Source organism: Pongo abelii, chromosome 17 (genome assembly GCF_028885655.2).
Source record: "Pongo abelii isolate AG06213 chromosome 17, NHGRI_mPonAbe1-v2.0_pri, whole genome shotgun sequence".
NCBI lineage: Eukaryota > Metazoa > Chordata > Mammalia > Primates > Hominidae > Pongo > Pongo abelii.
The window spans coordinates 46,582,464-46,603,158 of record NC_072002.2 but is presented as its reverse complement, the minus strand read 5'-3'; the positions used below and the strand labels follow the sequence as shown (position 1 = coordinate 46,603,158).

The 20,695-nt window shown below is 39.6% G+C and overlaps 1 protein-coding gene and 1 long non-coding RNA gene across 3 annotated transcripts in view; one reads left to right on the top strand and one right to left on the bottom strand.

Annotated features, from left to right (window-relative positions):
* Window positions 1-2,110, bottom strand: part of LOC129051539 (uncharacterized) — a 33,368-nt gene extending 31,258 nt beyond the window's left edge. The window contains exon 1 of the long non-coding RNA XR_010137574.1: window positions 2,011-2,110. This is a non-coding gene — a long non-coding RNA (uncharacterized LOC129051539). The remainder of the gene's footprint in view (window positions 1-2,010) is intronic.
* GAREM1 (GRB2 associated regulator of MAPK1 subtype 1) overlaps window positions 1-20,695 on the top strand; it is a 206,664-nt gene that overhangs the window by 148,465 nt on the left and 37,504 nt on the right. For both annotated transcript variants that reach the window (XM_009252324.4, XM_002828155.6), the window contains exon 3: window positions 11,781-11,911. In XM_009252324.4, coding sequence (XP_009250599.4) covers window positions 11,781-11,911 — 131 coding nt within the window. The remainder of the gene's footprint in view (window positions 1-11,780; window positions 11,912-20,695) is intronic.

Genomic DNA, 20,695 nt, shown 5'->3' with positions numbered 1-20,695 from the left:
TTTGTTTCCCTAACTAGTCCCTCTCTTGTCCCTGGAGGCCAATGGTGGTGACATCTTCTCTGATACTATCCCCCGGTTATCACTGTGGTTCCCCTATAGCCTACCCACATCATGACAAATAGTCCCATCGTACATAAATCCTGTGCAAATTATCCTAAATTGAAATATGGTTAGATTTGAATTTTAAGCAATGGTGTAAAGATGGTTTCCTGGGGTGGAAATCTAGAGGCAGGACAATCAACTAGGAAAACTGGCCAAAGTGAGAGATGCTGTGGTTGGGAATATGTGATAGCAGTGGAGACGAAAGGATTTGATCCATGTAAGAAAAAGAATGGAGTTGAAGTTGACAGTAATTGAATGTGAGAGATTAGGGAATAGAAAGTGTCAAGGATGACCATCCTTTCTGACTTGTATGGTTGCTTGATTCAGGAAGTAAAAAGATGATTTTAGTTTTGCATATTTTGATTTTGAGATTTTTGTGAGAGAGCCTTTGGAGAAGTGTACCAGGTATTGGATAGGCTGATGTGGAATTTAGGAGAGATTCTGTTAGAGAGAAAGGTTGATGTATTGTCAACTTATATAGATGGTCCTTGGAGCCAAGATGATAGAGGAGTTCCCCCAGGAGGGCTAAGAGAGTGAGAAAAGAAGCAGAATGAGAGGAAGATGGCCATGCACAGAACTCAGAATGTCATTAAAAGGGTCGATATTTTTGCACAGACTGAGAAAAGAGCATGAGCAAAGGCAAAGGGGAAAGTGAGTACTGGTTGCACAGATGGTGGGGAAATGTTTGCATAAGCTAAGTGGAGCCAGATCATGGAGGGACTTAAATAAAAGCCGAGGCAGAGGAGTCTGGGCTTGGTGGTTAGAGATTAAAGAGCTATTATATGTTTGTTTATTCATTTATTCTACAAGTGTTTATGGAACACTTAGGTTCTTGAGTGAGATGGATTTGTTTTAGGTTGTATTTTAAGGTGAATAATGTGATAATGGAAGGGCAGAGATGGAAACGGGCTTAAAATCTGAAGCAGTAATACCATTACAAAGTGATGAGAATCAAAACCAGAATAGTAGCAGTGAGTGCTCTGGACTAAGAGATTTCAAGGAAAGAAGTGCCGAGATTTCATAATGTATTAGCAACCATGTTCAGTCTAAGACCTTTCTAGGTTCCATCATGTTTATGATAAATTTGTCCCAGAAAACTTCTGGCAATTCTGAAGAAGCAGTTAACCAGTGAGATACAATGAAAAATGCAGTCTTCCCATTTTCAAAAAACAGGGAAACCAATTTGCATGGTATGAAATGGTTTGGCTGCTTAGAACATAGATCCCAGAATGGTTCAGTTTTGAATTCTGGGCCTAGTTAAGTTCAAGAATGGAGTTTCAGAATTAAAAGTAATGGTCTGACCACTTGCTTTATAAAATCTCAGATGGAGAAATAAATAGAAATAACCACAGATTATCTATGGTGCAGTTCATTATTTTTGATTGATGCCTCCTTTTCTTTGGTTTTAATTCCAATTCTCTATGTTTGTATGTTTTGAGACTTTGTATTGAGACTTGTTCGTTACCCCTCGTTTCCCCCAACTCCGCTTCCACTTCCTCTGCCATGAAAAAATAGTAATTTTAGGAACTAACTTCAAGTGATGTAGGGAATCAGATTTTAAAATAGGGAATGCCATGTTGTAGAATTTCAAGTTTTTGTTTTGTATCATTAAGAGTAGGATTAAGATCAGCAGGAATTTCAAAGATTGGGAATAAGAAAATGAACAGAAAAGTCACATAATATGAAATATAGATTACTTATAAAAATAATTATATCCTTTATAATAAGAAAAACACAATTACAATCCCAATGGGATGCTATTTTTCACCTGTTGGATTGGCAATGATAATTTTTCAGTTTGGTAATGAACTATTAGGAAAAGCATGAGGAAACGCGTTGTTGTAAGAATGTAAGTGGACACAGACCTCTTAGTTTGACAATATATATCAAGAATAAAAATGCATTTACCCTTTGGCTCAGCAATTCCTCATTTAGGCATTTTCCCACCAATGTAGTTGGACTAAGTACTCAAAGCCTTCAGGACAAGCATATTTAACTTCAATATCACTGTGGCTGCAAAAGATTGGAATAAATGTGGGTGTCCATCAATAGCAGACTGGTTAAATTAGTTATGGTATATGCATGGGATGAAATAATGTGCAGTTCTTTTAAAGAATGAGACAGATTTTTATGCAGTGATGGAATAACTGTACAGAATGCAACCATTTGTTTTGAAAAGGGTAGCATTATGTGTGTATACTATATCAGATACTGCCTCTGGACAGAAGTACAAGAGACTATATAGCAGCTGCTTCAGCAAGAAGATCTGAGGGTAAGATTGGGAGGGAGACTTAGTTTTTCACTCTACACCCTCTAGTACTATTTGGATTTTTTGGCATGTACATACGTTAGGCAATCTTTAAAAGTCTTCCACCTTACTCAAGGAAAGAGAAGTGAGGTAGCATTCACTGTTGATGAAGGGTTTAGGTAAATGAGGTTTCATACACTTAGTGGAGGTGAACATTTACACAAAGGTTAAAAAGGCAATATATATAGGTTGGTGCCATACAAAATGAAGTGCTGCTTATCTTTTATGGGGCAATCCTACTTTTACATTTTAATCCTACAGAAACTCTAGCTTACATGCATACATAAGATTGAAATACAAGAGTGTGTTTGAACTTTGGTATTGTTTTGTAAGTCCACATTCCTACCCAGGTTTATTTACTTATTGAAAAATGGCAACTGGCTAGTTGTTTCCGTCACTTGATAATTGCTGATCTCTTCACATTTGGATATGGGCCAGTGGTTTGAAGGGCCAGTTATTTGAGCCATCTTAAATGCATTTCATTTGTACAGTTGACTTGGAACCATCTAACTTTGTCTGTGGCCTGTCTCTGAAAAAGGTAAGAGAAGAAAAGTTCATTCATTCACTATTTAGTGAGCACCTGCTTTATGCCATATGTGGTATGATGCTGGAGGTACCACACTGAATCACAGACCTGGACCCTCCCCTTCATGGCATTTTCAACTTTCTAGGCTTCCCTTTGCTTAATCTTTTTCCTCACATTAGCCATTTTTAGGTTTCTTTGGTGTTCTGGTGCCATTTCTGTTGCTCTTGCTTTCTTTTCTATATTATCATTTTGGGCTGGTTTCAGCAACATTTTTCTGCTCGCGGTCATGGAGATGACAACAGAATGTTGCTCATTTGAGTTGTGGGTCCACAGATGGACACTATGGGCCTCAGCTGTCATTCCATTTCTTTTTATTTGATACACAAAGTAGACTGCCATGCTGAAGGGATGGCAGACAGTAAAACTACAGCTGCAAAAGTGGGCCTACCACAGGTCGTGCTGACTGCCGGTGGTGATGGCGAACAGTGAGGCACACATCATGGGGAGCTGCATCTTCACCGGTGGCACTAACCCTAACTTCCCAACCAGAAGCAAACTGGACAGACCTGAATTTGACCATCTCTAAGTCTCCCTTTTATTTCTTTGTATCTGGGCATTGTTGCTGTCTTCTTAATTAGCAAAATTTGTTTCCACTTTTCATTTCTGAGAAGTGACCTTTCCCTGTAAGTAAAGGAGAGTGAAGTTTAGTCCCTTCAGCCCCATACAGATGATCGAAACTTAGATGAAGGAAGGATTTGGAGCATCTTAGCTGATGTGTTATCCATTCTGAAATAACTCACTGTGGCTATCTTGAGGGGCACACACAAAATGGATATTTTCTAGATGACGCTTATTTCATAATGTCAATTATGAAATACAGTTTTAGAAATACATCATGAAATATAGCTTCCATCTTTGCTTTTTAAATATTATCATAAATTTATTTAAACCATAATCAGCGAGCATGTCATTGGTGTTCAATTTGTTCCTGGAACTTTCAGGGGCCTGCAGATGGAACAGCTCTTACGATGGAGACATTTTATGAAATCATCAAAGCTCCTGAAAGACAATGCAGCTTCCTCCCTTTCAAGAACAGAGTTTGACAGTAACATCTCAGAACAGATGTTTCAACAATCTCCAAATGTTTTTATTTGGTGGCACAAAGACTCTGTTATTCATGAAATGGTCTGTTAAAAAATTAGTTCCTCCATGTGGGGATTGTGGGAATATGTGTCATGTAAATTGATTTCACTTTTGGCAGGAAACTGGCTCTTAACTCTTTAGATTGTCTCCAAGATTTGACTCCAACAAGTTCCGATTTCCAGGACACAGCAATCACAGAGGAGGTAGTAATACTCAGCATTTTTCCCAGAGTACTTAACGTTGGCTAATCTGAGAATGTTACATTCTTAAAAAAAAAAAAGCAGCAGCAGCAAAATAAAAGTTCATAGAAATTTTATCTTGCAAACTACAGTGAGAAAATGTAGGCCTTCATGTTTGCTGGTTATTTACATTATTCTTTTAATATAAGTCCACTTCTACAGCTTTTACTTGTTGATATTAGACTCCTATTTAAAGAGAAAACTGCCATTCAAAGACAAACATGGGCAACTTAGAATGTGATTTCAGGTACCTTACAAGAGACCCTGGTATGACTGTTCAGTGGTATGCAATAAAAGGACTAGTCACTTTCTTTGCTTTGCTTTGCTTTTTTTTTTTTTTTTTTGGGGGGGGTGTGTGTGTGTGTGTGTGTGAGTGACAGAGCTCTGTCACCCAGGCTGGAATGCAGTGATGCAATCTCAGCTCACTGCAACCTATGCCTCCTGGGTTCAAGCGATTCTCCTGCCTCAGCCTCCCAAGTAGCTGGGATCACAAGCATGTGCCACCACTCCAGGCTGATTTTTGTATTTTTAGTAGAGATGAGGTTTCACCATGTTGGCCAGGTTGGTCTTGAACTCCTGGCCTTCAGTGATCTGTCTGCTTCGGCCTGCCAAAGTGCTGGGATTACAGGCGTGAGCCACCGCGCCTGGCCCATTCTCACTTCTAATGTCTTGTCTTGCCACTGCCCTGACCTATACTTTCCACTCCTTCCAGCAGGACAGAGGTCAGCACACTGTAGCCTGTTTTCATAAATAAAGTTTTTTGGAGCACAGCAGCTCTTATTCACTTGCGTGTTGTCTATGGCTGATTTTGCCCTACATGGCCAGAGTTGAGTAGATGTGAATAGAGACTGTTTAGCTCATGAAATCTAAAATATTTACAGAACAAGTTTGCCAACTCCTGCAATAGGAAGTTGGATGTGTATTGTGGCCTAGTATTTAAACATTACATTAAGAAAATATTTTATAGGTTTTAGCTATTTCTATTTTAAAGACATTTGTGGGGCGCAAGAAATGCAAAGTAGGGCCGCGTATGGTGGCTCACACCTATAATCCCAGCACACTTTGGGAGGCTGAGGTGGGCAGATTGCTTAGGCTCACAAGTTTGAGACTGTCCTGAGCAACATGGCAAAACCCCATCTCTACAAAAAATACAACAATTAGCTGGGTGTGGTGGCATGCGCCTGTAGTCCCAGCTACTTGAGAGGCTGAGGTGAGAGGATGGCTTTAGTCTGGGGAGCCAGTGAGCCAAGATGGTACCACTGCACTCCAGCCTGGGCAATAGAGCCAGACCTTGTCTCAAAAATAAAGAAATATAAGGTAGTATTTGGTTTTCAGTAATTTAACTTCACAGGAGAATGTTTAAAATATAATATGTGTACACAAATATGTAAATTAAAATCTTCCAGGATGATCTGAAAACACTATGGAAAAGAGATGAGAGAAATTAACTGACAATTGGGTATTCACTAAACAATTGAAAGAACGAATGAAAGGAACCTATTAATCTGATATACTATGTGCATAAATGTTAACAGTTGTAGCATTTGGCCATATTTAGCTGTTAGTTTTTTCCTTGTTCTCTTATCTGTGTGTGTTAATCATTCTCAGTAGAATTTCTTGTACATGCTCCCATGTATATGTGATTCTGAAGTCTTCCTGTCCAGCAGGATGACAAAACACAGGTGACTATGCAGCTTAATATGGACCCTATGACCGTACCAAAAGTGATTATTCATTTGTTCTGTATGCCAAAATATGTTTGAGCCTACTGATAGTACAAGATCACAGATGCAATAGAAAAATAATTAAAAAACAAGAACCCAAGATGGGAGACAAGGGGATAAAGGTGGTTATATTAAGAAACCAAGACTCTGTTATTTAAACCAAAATATCAGTAATCATGGCAAACAAGGCAAAAAGGAAAATAGGAATTCCAAAGCTCTTCTTATTTCATAAAGAAATATTCTTCTTTTTCAGGAAATACATCTTTTTCCCTAAGGGGGTTCTATCACGTAATCTTTATTTAAGGACTTGAACAGTACCTGCAATCACAGTTTTAAGGGAATGCAGAGATATTCTAGACCTGCACCAACTGTCCAGTATGACAGCCAGTAGCCACATGGAGCTGTTGAGCATTTGAAATGTGGCTAGTCTGAACTGAGATGATCCCTAAGTGTAAAACATACACCAGATTTAAAAGACTTAATGCAAAAGTATATATATAAAATATATATTATATATATTAATATATTATATATTTATATATATAATTAATATATATTTATATATTTTATATATTATATATATTTATATATAATATATAAAATACATTTATATATTATATATATAAAATACATTTATATATAAAATACATCATTAGTGATGTTTAATTGAATTTAGATGTATTGGTTTAAATAAAATATGTTATTTAAATTTTACCTCTTCTCTTTAAATATGGCTACTAGAAAATATATAATTGCACATGTGGCTTGTTATATTTCTGCTAGATAGCACTATAGTGTATCTATATCTGCTAGATAGTCCATAGTGTAATGTTTGATATATTAGGGTGCAGTGATGCATCCTTGGCCTGTGAGTACATTTCTGAAGGGACAGAATGAAATTTATTATAGGCATAGTGCTTTCAGGTAACCTCTTAACCTCAGAGATTGAGTATCTGTAGACTACTCAATGAGTGTTTGGCATGCATATGAATCCCTGCATCTTGATAACATTTTTCTAAAATATTGATCATAAAATTACAATAAATTAAACTTATTAAATACTATTGAAAAGATACCATTTGCAGGTTTTCATGAAAGTATACCTGGCTTAATGATAGCTTGAAATGTGTTCATATTCCAAATCCATAATTTCTTAATCAAAAAAATTGGCGGGGCGCGGTGGCTGACACCTGTAATCCCAGCACTTTGGGAGGCTGAGGCAGGTGGATCACAAGGTCAGGAGTTTGAGACCAGCCTGACCAACATGGTGAAACCCTGCCTCTACTAAAAATACAAAAATTAGCCAGGCATGGTGGTGCATGCCTGTAATCCCAGCTACTCAGGAGGCTGAGGCAGGAGAATGGCTTGAACCCAGGAGGTGGAGGTTGCAGTGAGCTGAGATCGCAGCATTGCACTCCAGCCTGGGAGACAGAGCGAGACTCCGTCTCAAAAAAAAAAAACGACAACAGAAAGTGACCCAAGAAATGACAATCTGTATGCATCTTGAGAAGAGGAATAGAAGCTAGGAGTTGTTGAATGGTCACTTGTGCTAAATACTTTGGATCCATCATATCGTTTAATCCTCATGGCGTCCCTTGAAGTGTCCCCATTTTACAGGTGAGGAAACAAGACTCAAGTGGATTTGTAACTTGCCAGCACCACAAAACTTGAAAGTGGCAGAGTCTGCATTTAAATTAGGCATCTGTCTAACTTAGACTAATCATATAAGAATGGAAAAACAGTTAAATCCATTATGAAATGCCATGCACACGGGTGTCATTGCATGGAGAAATGCTCAGCTCAGTGGGCAAGGGCACGGTATAAAACTGTAGAACACCATAATGGTTAAGAATTTGTGCATGGACCAGGTAAGTATAGAGACAAATGAAAAGTTTAACTTGTGACAGAATTTGTTGAAATGTGTTATTTTGAAATTGCCTTATTTAAAAAAAAAAACAACTTTTTTTGTCAAAAAGTATGTACTGTAACATATTCATACTGTACATTCAAATGTATTATTCATACCCCTACATATTTCTACATGGTATATGAGCTGTTATTTCATGTCTAGGTTCATCCTCTGTATTGTCCTTATCACCTACCTCTTAACTCCAGAAAACTGTTCCCTCATGGTCCATCACCAGCAAAACCTCTATATCCTTAAAGCCTTCTCTGAAATTACTTTTATCTTGTTAAACCCAAACTTGGATATTCCCTGAGAGAAGCCCTTTCAGGTGGCAGCTCTATTTTTTGCCCCAAAGTAGAGGAGTGTAAGTGGTCTCTTTATTCTTCCTCATCACCTTTACCATTCCACTTTGCAATTCCCTAAAAACTCTTTGCTTTAAACCGCTTGTCCACCAGGCTTTAAACCTCTTGTTCATCAGACTGTATCACCCACTACCCCATCGTTGTTAGTTACCTACCAAGCCTAGAATTCTGTCCTCATTGTGACATAATTTTAGTTCCTGGCTTGCTGTTATTCTCTCCAGAAATGCTCCTCTTCTTATCAAGGAGGATTTTCCTTGGAAATATGATCCTTTTAATACCCCTGGGCTTCTCAGTCACTTAGCTGTTTGCCATCTCAGCCTTTAGCAGATATGGTCCCTCCTTAGACCACATCATAACCAGCAACTCCATCCTTCCATTTTTTCAACTGCATGCACTGACTTCTCTCCTTTGCATGGCTTTTGAGCTCACTCCCTCTAGGGTTCAAAACTCAGTTCCATCAAAATCCATGATCCATTGATCCCACTACTTTTTTCCCGGACCCACTTCCCTCCCACCCAGGATCTTGTGCCCATTTTATCCAGCTCACGGCCCATGTTCAGGTGGCATAATTGCTCCCGGTGACATCCTGACTCCTTTGCCCCTCTCACTTCTCATATTCACTTGGTAGTCTCAGCTCTGGCTGAATCTGAATCTCTGGCTACTTTGTGCCAGCCTCTGTGCATCTGACCTTGGCTGGACAAAAACACAACTGTACTCTGTGGTTTTACTTTTAATTAATGACCATGAACCTCAAGTAGGAACTTAAAAAATGCTGCCCAGCAATCATATTACATTGCAACCTTCTCCTCTTTCCTTAACCCTCTAACAGCTCCTCTCTCAACCTTATTCTCAACCAATGCCTTCCTTCCAACTTTGGCTGGAAAAATTGGAAGCTTCCAACAGCTTCTACTGCTGCATCTCTTGGGGCTGGAGATGAATGGCCTGTGCTCCTGTCTGAAGGCATCTCCTCCATTTCAACATCAGATGCACATTCTCTGCCTGCTCAACAATTGGGTTCCAATCATTTCTCCTGTCAACACCTTGTCCCCCTCTGCTGGTCATTCCCATCAGCATGCAAGCATGCTTGTTTCTTCTCCCATCATACTAAGGAAAATAAAAACATTCCCTACATCTCACTTCTGCTTCCTCTCAGTAGCCTCTGTTCCATCTCTCTCCTCTATTTTATAGCAGAACTCCCAAAATATCTGGTGCCCGTTCTTATTATTTCTGGTTTCTCTCTCTTCCCAGGCTGCCTTCAATCCATTTCAGCCAAGCTTTTAGCCCAGCTCTTCTGCTGCTCTTGTTGAAGTCCTCAATTAAATACAAGTTGCTGAATCCTACAGTTTTCAGTCCTCATTTCACTGTCCTGTAAGCAGCATTTGACACCCACTCCCCATTCATTGGAGGAATCAGATCACCTGGCTTCTTGGATGCATCCCTCTTGGTTTTCCTCTCACTCCCCTGGCCAGTCCTTCTCAGTCTCCCAGGACTCAAACCTTAGACCTCTTCTCTGTCCACACTCAGGCCCATGGTCATCATCATCAAAATGTCATGGCTTCAAATAGCATCTGTTAGCCGATGACTGCCAGATTTATTCTTTCCAGCCAGACTTCTCTCCTGACCTCCACACTTCGGTGTCTGTCTAAGAACTTTTTGAACATCTCTGTTTGCGTGTCCAATAGACATCTCAGACTTACCTGTCCAGACTGAACTCCTGATCCTGCCTTCACCCTCCAAAGCTGTCCTGTCTCAGTCAATGTCAGCTCTGTTCAGAGTTGATCAGGCTGGGGTCCTCACAATTTCTAACTGCTTCCCAGCCCCTGCCATGTCATACCTGAATTATTCTAGGAGCCTTCTACCTGGTGTCGCTTGCCTCTGTGCCTTGCACCTTTATGGTCTTCTCAACATGCCAGCTAGAGGGATCCTTCTGTAGCATTGGTTATATCACCTCCTCTCTGCTCAAATCCCCATTCCACTTAGGTGAAGAGTGCAACTCCTTAAAAGCCATATACAGTCTGACCACCTGCTACTGCTCTAACTTTCTTTCCCCTCTTTCCTTATCCCACTCCAGCCATAGTGGCAGCATGCCAGGCAGGCAGCCCACCCACCTGAGAGTCTTTGGGCAGACTGTTGCCTAGTCTTAGAATTCTGAGACCTCTACCTGCAACTACCAAGCACGACCCTCCCTCACCTACACCAAAGGTCACCATCTCAGCAATACTGACTGGTCTCTCTGCACTCTCCATCCCCCACACCCTGCCCTAAATTTAATAGCACTTTTCACCTTCTACCACGGTATACTCTTACTCATGTATTATACCATCCATCTCCTGCTGGAATGTAAGCTTTGGGAGAACAGAGATTTGTGTTAATTCCATTAACTGATGGATCTCCAGCATCTAGAATAATGTCTCCACCTAGTAGATGCTAAAAAATTGTGTTGAGAATATGAATGAAAGTTTTCCTGTTTCTGCCTGAGAGATTTGCCCATGATAGCTTTTAATTCCTTTTAAGTTTCTGGAGTATTATATTATAGCCAGGATTCAGAAAATAACTACTAAGAAACACTGTATCCCTGTTATGATTGCATATGGTCTTTTATTCCAAACTGAAAACAGTTCTTCTCAAATGTTGCAGCAGGGTCACAGATACTGAAAATGTAAACAACAACATGATAGATCCTTGATATTTTAGGAATATGTTCAAAGTTCTTCATAAATCCTGTAAATTGTGGAGACCATGATATGGCCTACTCGCATGAATTTCATATATAGCAGTAAAAGGAAAGAAAGGAGCCATGTGGAGCTCTGGAGGCTGAGTGGCCGGCAGGCTCAGTGGTTGAGAGGAAGCTCACCAGACAGCTGTCTGCTGCTGCTCCATGCTTCTGCCTCAGCAGCATCACACATCACAGCAGCTCATGAGCCCTAGACATTACCTGCATATTGTTGTAACCAAGAATATGAGTTATGTGAAACCCAGGAATCCATTATATCATTTTGTTCTATTTGCAAAAAAAAAAAAAAAATTTAATACTAATTTTAAAAAGTTAGCTGTCCCAGGCTTCTAAGACTCGGTTCTAGAACATAAATGTGTGGTTCTTATAACAACTGATGGGCAAGGTAACTTCAATGTTTAATTTACTGTTAAAAACAACCATTTATAACAAAGTGAGTTTTCACTTTGAGATCAAACAGCAAGTAAGCATTCATTCAGTTTGATTTTGGACATCTGGGAATAAACTCTGAATGTAAACAAAAAGAATGCAGTTTATTTTCATTTTTAAGCTGATTTTAAAATCTATCTATCTTCTAGTTTAATGGAACCTACCATAATGCCTTTTTAAAAAAATTAATGATGAACAGGAATCTTTGACAAAGAAGGGCTGGAGTAAAGAGAGAGGATGTTGTTGCCATGGTAACAGCAGTCCAGCATAAACATCTTAGGTCTCTTCTGTTTATCGTGTGTTTTAGGGCAATTCAAGCTGCTGGAACAAGACCGAGATATAAAGGAGCCAGTGCAATATTTCAACAGTGTGGAGGAGGTGGCTAAGGCATTTCCTGAACGCGTGTACGTCATGGAGGATATCACATTCAACGTGAAGGTAGCTCTTGAAGCACCAAATATTTATACTCACTAAAGATAATTTAACTTTCAAGTCTGGATGTACACAGTAAGTGTTCATCTGTGTCTCCTAGGAGGGTTTTATCTTCTAATGGTTACTGGCAGTAGCCAAAACCACATATATTGTAGCTGACCTGAGTCCCTGACTGCTTCTGTATTTATTAGCATTATCTTTTGTTAGAATTTAAAACTGATATCTGAGTTCAAAACTGTAGCTGTTGAGGCAGATAAGTGATATTTTTTAAAATTTGGACTTCATTTTCTAATATGTAACAGTTGTTTAGCCAGATCTCCACTTCTGGGAGCAAAAGGAATATGATGAAACTAAATAATACCAAACACTTATTTAAAAAGAAAGAAAGAGAGGAAAAATACAAAGAAAGAATAGGTTTCTAAGCATTTCTTGAAGTCAGCATGTATTCATTCCATTCTTTGTGGACTATCTATTTCACTATATATAAAGAAAACTGATATTGCCCAGAGAAAAGCTATATAGTGTTTGCTGTGCTCCATTTGTTCTGCATTCTTTTTTTTTTTTATTTGTATTTTTATTTTTTGAGACTGAGTCTTGCTCTGTCACCCAGGCTGGAGTACAGTGGCGCGATCTCGGCTCACTGCAAGCTCCGCCTCCCTGGTTCATGCCATTCTCCTGCTTCAGTCTCCTCAGCAGCTGGGACTATAGGCGCACACTGCCACGCCCAGCTATTTTTTTTGTATTTTTAGTAGAGACGGGGTTTCACCGTGTTAGCCAGGATGGTCTCAATCTCCTGACCTCGTGATCCGCCCACCTTGGCCTCCCAAAGTGCTGGGATTACAGGCGTGAGCCACCATGCCTGGCCTTGTTCTGCATTCTTAAAGGGACAGTGCAGTCCAGATGTTGACTGAGGTCCCTTGACTAGACTTGCTGTTGAAGAGGGACTGACCAGAGAAGCAAGCCACCAACCAGGCCCATCATATTGCCTGCAAATCTTCCACATGTTCTCCAGCAATACTCATAATTACACTAAAACACTTTAGAAAGTGTTCACATTGAAGGGGTTTTCTCTTTAATGTCATTTCAGCCCAAAGTCCACCTAAATCACATTTTCCGAACACTTCAAGATTTAGGGGGGCAAGATTCCTGTTTCTTAGAAATCCACTCTATGTGAAAAACAGACTACATGGTGTCTTGGCCTAAGAATGCAGCAGTGTCTTTGTGGATGAGTCACTCCACCCACACTCTTCAGGAAAGGGAGGAGATGCCCAGGACAGCCCCTTATTGGAGAAACGGTTCTGCCCACTTCATTGTCTAAGCTAAGTCATTTCTTCTTCCAGTTCTAAAATACAGCTGCTTTGGTCTACGCTCTTTAGTTTTATTATTAAGATGAGTGATATTTTATATTCTGTAAAACCTTTACTAAGTAAATTATGCTTACATATAAAAATATTTATCATTTTTAACTTTTTCAGTGGCCCTAATACATGAGCGGTCAAGACAGCTTGCATTTGTTTACAGTGAAAACTTGTGCAAACATGTTCTTTTTTAAACATACCTAGACTCTCTGGTCAGAAGTTAAATCCTATTCCATTAATGTTTTCATATGACTTACATCTCTCCCTAAAACTTATATTTAGAATTCTCTAAATGAAAAAAAAAAAAAATTTTTTTTTAGAAAGTTAGTAGTTTTAAACTCCTTTCTAGAAAAATATTTCATTTGCTAATAAAGAAATCAAATGTAAATTTTTAAGTGATTTTTAAAGATTTTCTATAGTATTAAAATGTAACATTCCATCTTTTGCCACATATTGCTCATGTATACTATTTTTTTAAATGCCTCTAGCAGCTTTTGTTGGTGAATTTGTATTAAATCAGAATGACTGAGAGGATAACACTTAAATTTATACATTTTAGAGTTCTTTTTTTATATAGAATACCATGACCGAATGTATTCATTAAAATGTGTTTAATAGAGAATATCATTTAAGAGTTCAAAGGCTCAGTTAAGTGTGTGAAATGTGAGCTTATAGCATCCATAAAACTAATTGGATTTGGGTTGAGTTCTGTGCTGTGCAAACATAAATATTTAATATTTCTAGTCTGTTACTTATGGAGTTTTAAGGTGCCATCACCTCTAGCTTGCATGATTCATTAAAACATTATTCAATTCTGTTCAAAGAAGGATTGTTATAGGAACTTCAGGAAATTTACATAAAGAAATACACAAAAGGTTTTGTGCTTAGTGACAAACACACAAGTAAATAAATAAACTAAGGATAGTCATAGAAAAGTTTGTCTGGATACCACCTGGACCAAAAATAAAGGCTGGAAGTCATGGTCTTCTTCAATTAAAAATAGACTGGATTAAGCCAGGGCACAGTGGCTCACACCTGTAATCCCAGCACTTTGGGTGAGGCAGGTGGATCACCTGAGGTCAGGAGTTTAAGACCAGCCTGACCAACTTGGTGAAACCCCATCTCTACTAAAAATACAAAAATTAGCTGGGCTGGTGGCACACACCTCTAATCCCAGCTACTCGGTGGGGCTGAGACAGGAGAATTGCTTGAACCCAGGAGGCAGAGGTTGCGGTGAGCTGAGATCACGCCATTGCACTCCAGCCTCGGTGACAGAGTGAGACTTCATCTTAAAAAAAAAAACAAAAAGTCTGGATTATTGTGTCTGTGTGAGAACTAAGAACTAGCAGGGGAGGAGTTAAATGGGATTTTGGTTATTCTCATGGAGAAGGTGGGAAAAAATTAAAAACAATACTCTTTACTCATAAATGTAGCTATTATCCAAGAAGCAGTTTTTTAAAAGAAAGATTTCAAATCTTCTTAGAAGATTTCACCCTCTCTCCTCTACTTCAGATACAGCGTAAATTAAACCAGAAGGATAAACCACTGAGAAAACCACTTGCAGTTAAAAATTGATAGTTATCTGGCATCATGATAATCAAGACATTATTATTAGAAATAAATATACATATGTATCTTGATATATTTATTTATAAGTCCAAACTGAAATTAATCTTAATAAGAATGTAAAATAAAGCAAAAGTATTAGAAAAAGGAGAACTCTAGTTCTGGGTTTCTTCACAAACTGTAGCAAAATTTTAACTTCAAATTTTAAATTTAATAGCTAGTACTAGTACTGTTTATACATTTGTTTAAAAATGAAACATTCTTTTTAATTTGGAACTAAAATTTGTCTTTAAAAGATACCTTGATGTGTTTAAAACTGTCTGCCTAATTGGCCCCATCATTGATTAACTGTGTGAAATGAATTCATGTGTATTAAGTGTTTTAATTCTTTAACCAGCAAATATATTTTGAGCACCTACTATATGCCCAGCACTACTACAGGCACTGGGGGTAAATAGTGAATATGCAAGTCCCTCACTGCATGGAGATTACAGTATAGTAGGGGAGGTAGACAATAAATACATAAACAAGTATCAGTACTACCTCCAAGTAGAGATATCAAGAATCAGTTGGATCTACAGGTTGGGAGCTTAGAGAATCGTCTAGGCTCAGAGTATATAGTTGGGGCTCATCATCTTCTGGAAGATGTTTGAAGCCATGGGTCTAGTTGAGTTTACCTGTACCAGTGATTCTCAACCAGGAGTGACTTTGTCCCTCAGGGGACACTGGCAGTGTCTGTACACAGTTTTGATTGTCATGACTGTGGGGTGGAGGATATTACTGTCATTTAGTGGGTGATGCACAGGACAGGCTCCCATAACAAAGGATTATCCAACCCAAAATGTCAGTAGTGCCAAGGTTGAGGAGCATTAACCTAGAGACAAGATTAAAAGGAGAAGAGCTCTGAGGACTGAGCCCTGGAGTACCCCAGCATTTAGGGGTCTAGAAGAGAAGACTGGATAGGATAGCAGTGAGGTAGAAGGACAGCCAGGAGCATATGGTGTCCCAGAAGCCAAGATTCAAGAAGGAATGAGCAACTGTGTCAAATGCTGCTTAGTAATTGAATTAGATGAGGACTGAGAACTAACCATGAAATTTAGCAAAATGTGAAGGTCATTAGTGGCCTTGATAGGAAGCAAATAATAATCAGCTCTGAGACTGGAAAGTGAGTTAACCAGGACAGTACAGTAAGGTGGTCCTAGAGTTTTGTCAAGGTAAGTTTCAAGTGAGATTGCTCAGCACTACCCTTTCTTTCTTCCAGCCATTTTCATCTCTCTCGATGCAGGTACAGAGTAGACCAAGAGAGCTGAGTTTAATCAGAGTTGAGGTTCTCCCAGTGAGTATGGCAGAGATCAGCAAAGGTGTTGATGGAATGTGCCCTAGAGCGAGTGACAGGTCACACTGAGCCATGGAATCCTCACTGGGGGCTGGGCATGGTGGCTCATGCATGTAATCCCAGCACTTTGGGAGGCCAAAGCGGGTGGATCACTTGCGGTCAGGAGTTCGACACCTGCCTGGCCAATGTGACGAAACCCGGTCTGTACTAAAAATATAAAAATTAGTTGGGCATGGGGGTGTGCACCTGTAATCCCAGCTACTTGGGAGGCTGAGGCAGGAGAATTACTTGAACTTGGGAGGCAGAGGTTCCAGTGAGCCTAGATCGCGCCACTGTACTCCAGCCTGGGTGACAGAATGAGACTCCATCTCAAAAAACAACAACAAAAAAGAAGAATCCCTACTGGCTAACCAAGCATGAATAGAAGCGTAGCCCCAATGAGAATTGGACTTATGAGATAGATATGTTTGAGAAAATGAGATGCAAAACAGGAGGTGGTGGTAGAGTGTAAAACTCTTGAAATTTAACTTTAGGCAGTAAGATCGGTAATGACAGGAGTAGCTCTATTTTCTGATCTAAGTATGTCCATTTGAGTGAGCAGCTGGGGTGGTAGAAACAGAAAGTGGGAGATGAGAGAGTACAGAAAATAAAAGGATATGTGGGCAGGTTACCTCTCACTGATCCTTTGTATATATCTCTTCTGATTCCTGCAAAGCTAAAGGAATTCCATGTTTTGGGAATAGCAGTCACCTGTATCTTTCACTTTTTTTTTCTTTATCCATGTGGTTTTTAGTTTTCAGGGTAAGAATGTTGTTTTTGTTTACTTGCTTTCCTGCATATTTGTGGGTTGTTTTTTTTTTTTAACTGTAATAGGCTTTTTCTCTCTTAATTATCTCTCTTAGTTTTTTCATCAACCATCTTTCTTCTCATGTTTGCTTCCAAAGTCAGGAGATGTCCTCTTTCTGAGTTGGCCATTCCAGCTGAAGGCCCATACACCTCCTTTTAAAAATAAAAACAGCTGCACTAACAATTTTCAAGCCATACGTTTTTCTTCAAGCAGGCCACCACGATCTACAGAGTGAGTTGGACTGTATAGTGGCTTAGGCTCTGAACTCAGAGGTGAGTTCAGAACCCTGCCCCAGGCATTGACTTTGACCATGGGCGGGTCACAAGACCTGAGCCCACAGTGTCTTTACCTACAAAATGGAAGTGATACTATCCACCTCATAGATTTGTCATCAGAATTAAGTAAAGTAATATGCTCGAGTACTTTGCAAGTGTCTAGTAAGGAGGCTGGCAAGCCAGTCTGTGGGCAAGCTGCCTGTTTTTGTAAATAAAGTTTTATTGGAACAAAGCCATGTCTACATGTTTATGTATTATCTATGGCTGCTTTCATGCCAACAGCACAATTAAGTAGTTGCAGCAGAGGCTATATAGCCCATAGAGCCTAAAATTATTACCATCTTGACCTGTAAGATAAGGTTTGCAAATCCTTGGTTCAGAACATAGAATCATAAAAAATTAAGTTTCACATTTAAAAAAATTCCCACCACAGATTAAGATTATTTCACTTACTCTTTCTTTTTCTTTTCTTTATTTTTTATTTTATGTTATTTTATTTTTTTTGAGACAGAGTCTCACTCTGTCACCCAGGCTGGAGTGCAATGGTGTGATCTCAGCTCACTGCAACCTCCACCTCCCAGGTCCAAGCGATTCTCCTGCCTCAGCCTCCCAAGTAGCTCGGACTATAGGCACGCGCTACCACGCCTGGCTAATTTTTGTATTTTTAGTAGAGACGGGGTTTCGCCATGTTGGCCAGGCTGGTCTCGAACTCCTGACCTCAAGTGATCCACCCTCCTCGGCCTCCCAAAGTGCTGGGATTACAGGGGTGAGCCACTGAGCCTGGCCTCTTTTCTCTTATCCCTCCTCTCCCTGCCCTACCCTCCCTCCCTCTTTCTCTGTTTCTTTTTTTCACCTCTCTCTTATTTCTCTCTCTCTCTCTCCCTCTTTCTTTTTTTTTTAAGAAACATGCTTTGTCACCCAGACTGGAGTGCAGTGGCGCTATCATAGCTCATTGCAGCCTTGAACTCCTGGGCGCAAGTGATCCTCCTGCTTCAGCCTCCTGAATAGCTAGGACTACAGGCATGCACCACCACTCTTGGCTGATTTTTAAATTTTTTCTGTAGAGATGAGCATCTCACAATGTTGCCCAGGCTGGTCTTGAATTCCTGGCCTCAAGCAATCTTCCCGCCTCAGCCTCCCAAAATACCAAGATTACAGGCATGAACCACCATGCCTGGCCTGCTTACTCTTTATGTAATACTTCCTACCCAGTGACTTACTATTAAAAACTCAGTACATAGTAGCTGTTCTTTGTTGTGGTTTCGAAATACCCCTTCACTTCAAATACTTTTTTGGAGACCTTACTACACTAATAACTATGAATTATTTTAAATGTCTTCCAGCCTTTCAAACTCAGCCCAATAAAGATGAGAAAATTTTCCCCGCCTGCATTTCCTGCCATCAAAATAATGACTAACAAATTAAGTTTTAATTTAAGCTCTATCTTTACTATGACAGTTGTGGAGAGAGAGGGGGAAAAAGGTGGCCTTCAATTTGGCGTTGGGTCTGAGGCATCCTGTCTTCACTGATGTAATCCAGAAGCTTTCTACATTAAAATTACTACTCTCAAGTCTCAGAGCCCAGATACGCTGATCTGGATGCTATAATGTTACTATTTTAGCTCCAGCTAGTTGGTGAGATCCATACTTTCAGCTGTTCCAGCATAGATTTCCTCAGAGGCAAAGTAACAAGTTTGCATTGGCTTCATTAGAGAAAGTTACCCACTCAGGAATGTGAAGTTTCAGTCAGATGTGGCATACAGTCGCTGCCTCTGCCTGCCTAGACCTCTTCAGAACCACTTCCGTACTGCATGCGTGGTCTGGCCAGGAGCTGAGGTGACAGCCTTGTCATCAGCCTATCAGCTTCTGATTACTTCTTTGGCACCTGCTGTGGGCTGGGGTGTCAGTGCCTAGCAGCAGAGCCAATGTAATGTGGGGAAGATTTCAGAGGTACGTTTTCTTTGGATATTGATAAAGTGATGCTGTGGTACAGGTATACAATGTGGAATGATTGAATCAAGCTAATTAACATTTCCGTCACCTCTCAATTTCCCCACCGTTCTACCTGGAACATGCACCCTTTGACCAGCATCTTCCCATTCTCCCCACTCTCCAGCCTCTGACAGCCACCACTCTCTCTGCATCTATGAGTTTGATGTTTTTAGTTTCCACATATAAATGAGACCATGTGGTATTTGTCTTTCTATGCCTGGCTTATTTTGCTTAGCATAATACCCTCCAGGTTCATTCATGTTGCCACAGATAACATGATTTTCCTCCTTTTTAAGGCTGAATAGTATTCCATTGTGCATATATACCCAGAAGTGCCTCTTTTTAATTGGAGAAAACATCATATAAGTTTCAGATAACTTAAGTGAGAAAACTAGAGCCTTGCAATACTAAGAAACATGACCAAGAGTAAAATGATAAAATACTATAAATTATCCAACAGGACTAGGAAGTTTACAGACTCTGAGTTGTTATAATCATGACATTTTAGATCTGGAAAGGCCCTTAGACGTTGCCTAATCCTACTTCTTTTAGCAAATATGAAAACTGAGAAACAGCTATGTTAGCTGACTTCATTGGTTCATATGAAGCCACAAAATGACTCAACAGCAAAGCCCAGCATAGAAACCAGGTCTCCTAATACAATCCAGTCACCTCTCTGCTCCATCACACTCTGTTTATGGATTTGAGATAAGGCCCAAGATTGTGATCAGAATGTACTTTCACTTTGACACAATAGCTTGTACAGTTTAATTCATTTTCCTTTTTAAAAAATACAAACATGTTCAATCATTATGGCATGTGGTACAATATAGCCAAAATCCTTTTGTCATTTGTATTTCTGAAACATTTATGGTCTGACACACAGGATTTGGCAGCTTTTATGAATGTTATACACGTACCTTTTTATATCTTATTAATAGTAAAGTATGGTGCCAGTGTTTAAAAAATAAAATCTTGCAACTTATGTGAACAAAAGTTCTCTGAAATAGGAATTTGAAGGAAAGACTCTTCCAGTGAACAATTTGCACTGTGGAGAGATAGCCTTCAGTGTAAAATGAAGATGCAATTCCTGAGAACAAAGGGAAGGTCCCGGGTTTTATAGCAAAAGTGCCCACTCAGGTTCTCAATCAGGTCCATATAGCAAATGAAGGATTGAAACACAATTAGTTCTAACTAGTTGGTGCTGCTGAGCCCTGATTGGCTGAGGCTGGTGGGTTCTAATTGGTTGGTTCGCATTAGCTCTGAAAGTCCAAAAGTTGAATGGAGGCATGGGTTTTCCAGGAACTCAGAGCACATGTGTGACCTCCAATCAGCAAATGATTGGTTGGCTGTATTTTAAATTTAGACCCGGTTAGCCACTCAGGATTCATCTTAGAGGATTGGCTCTTTCATGTTC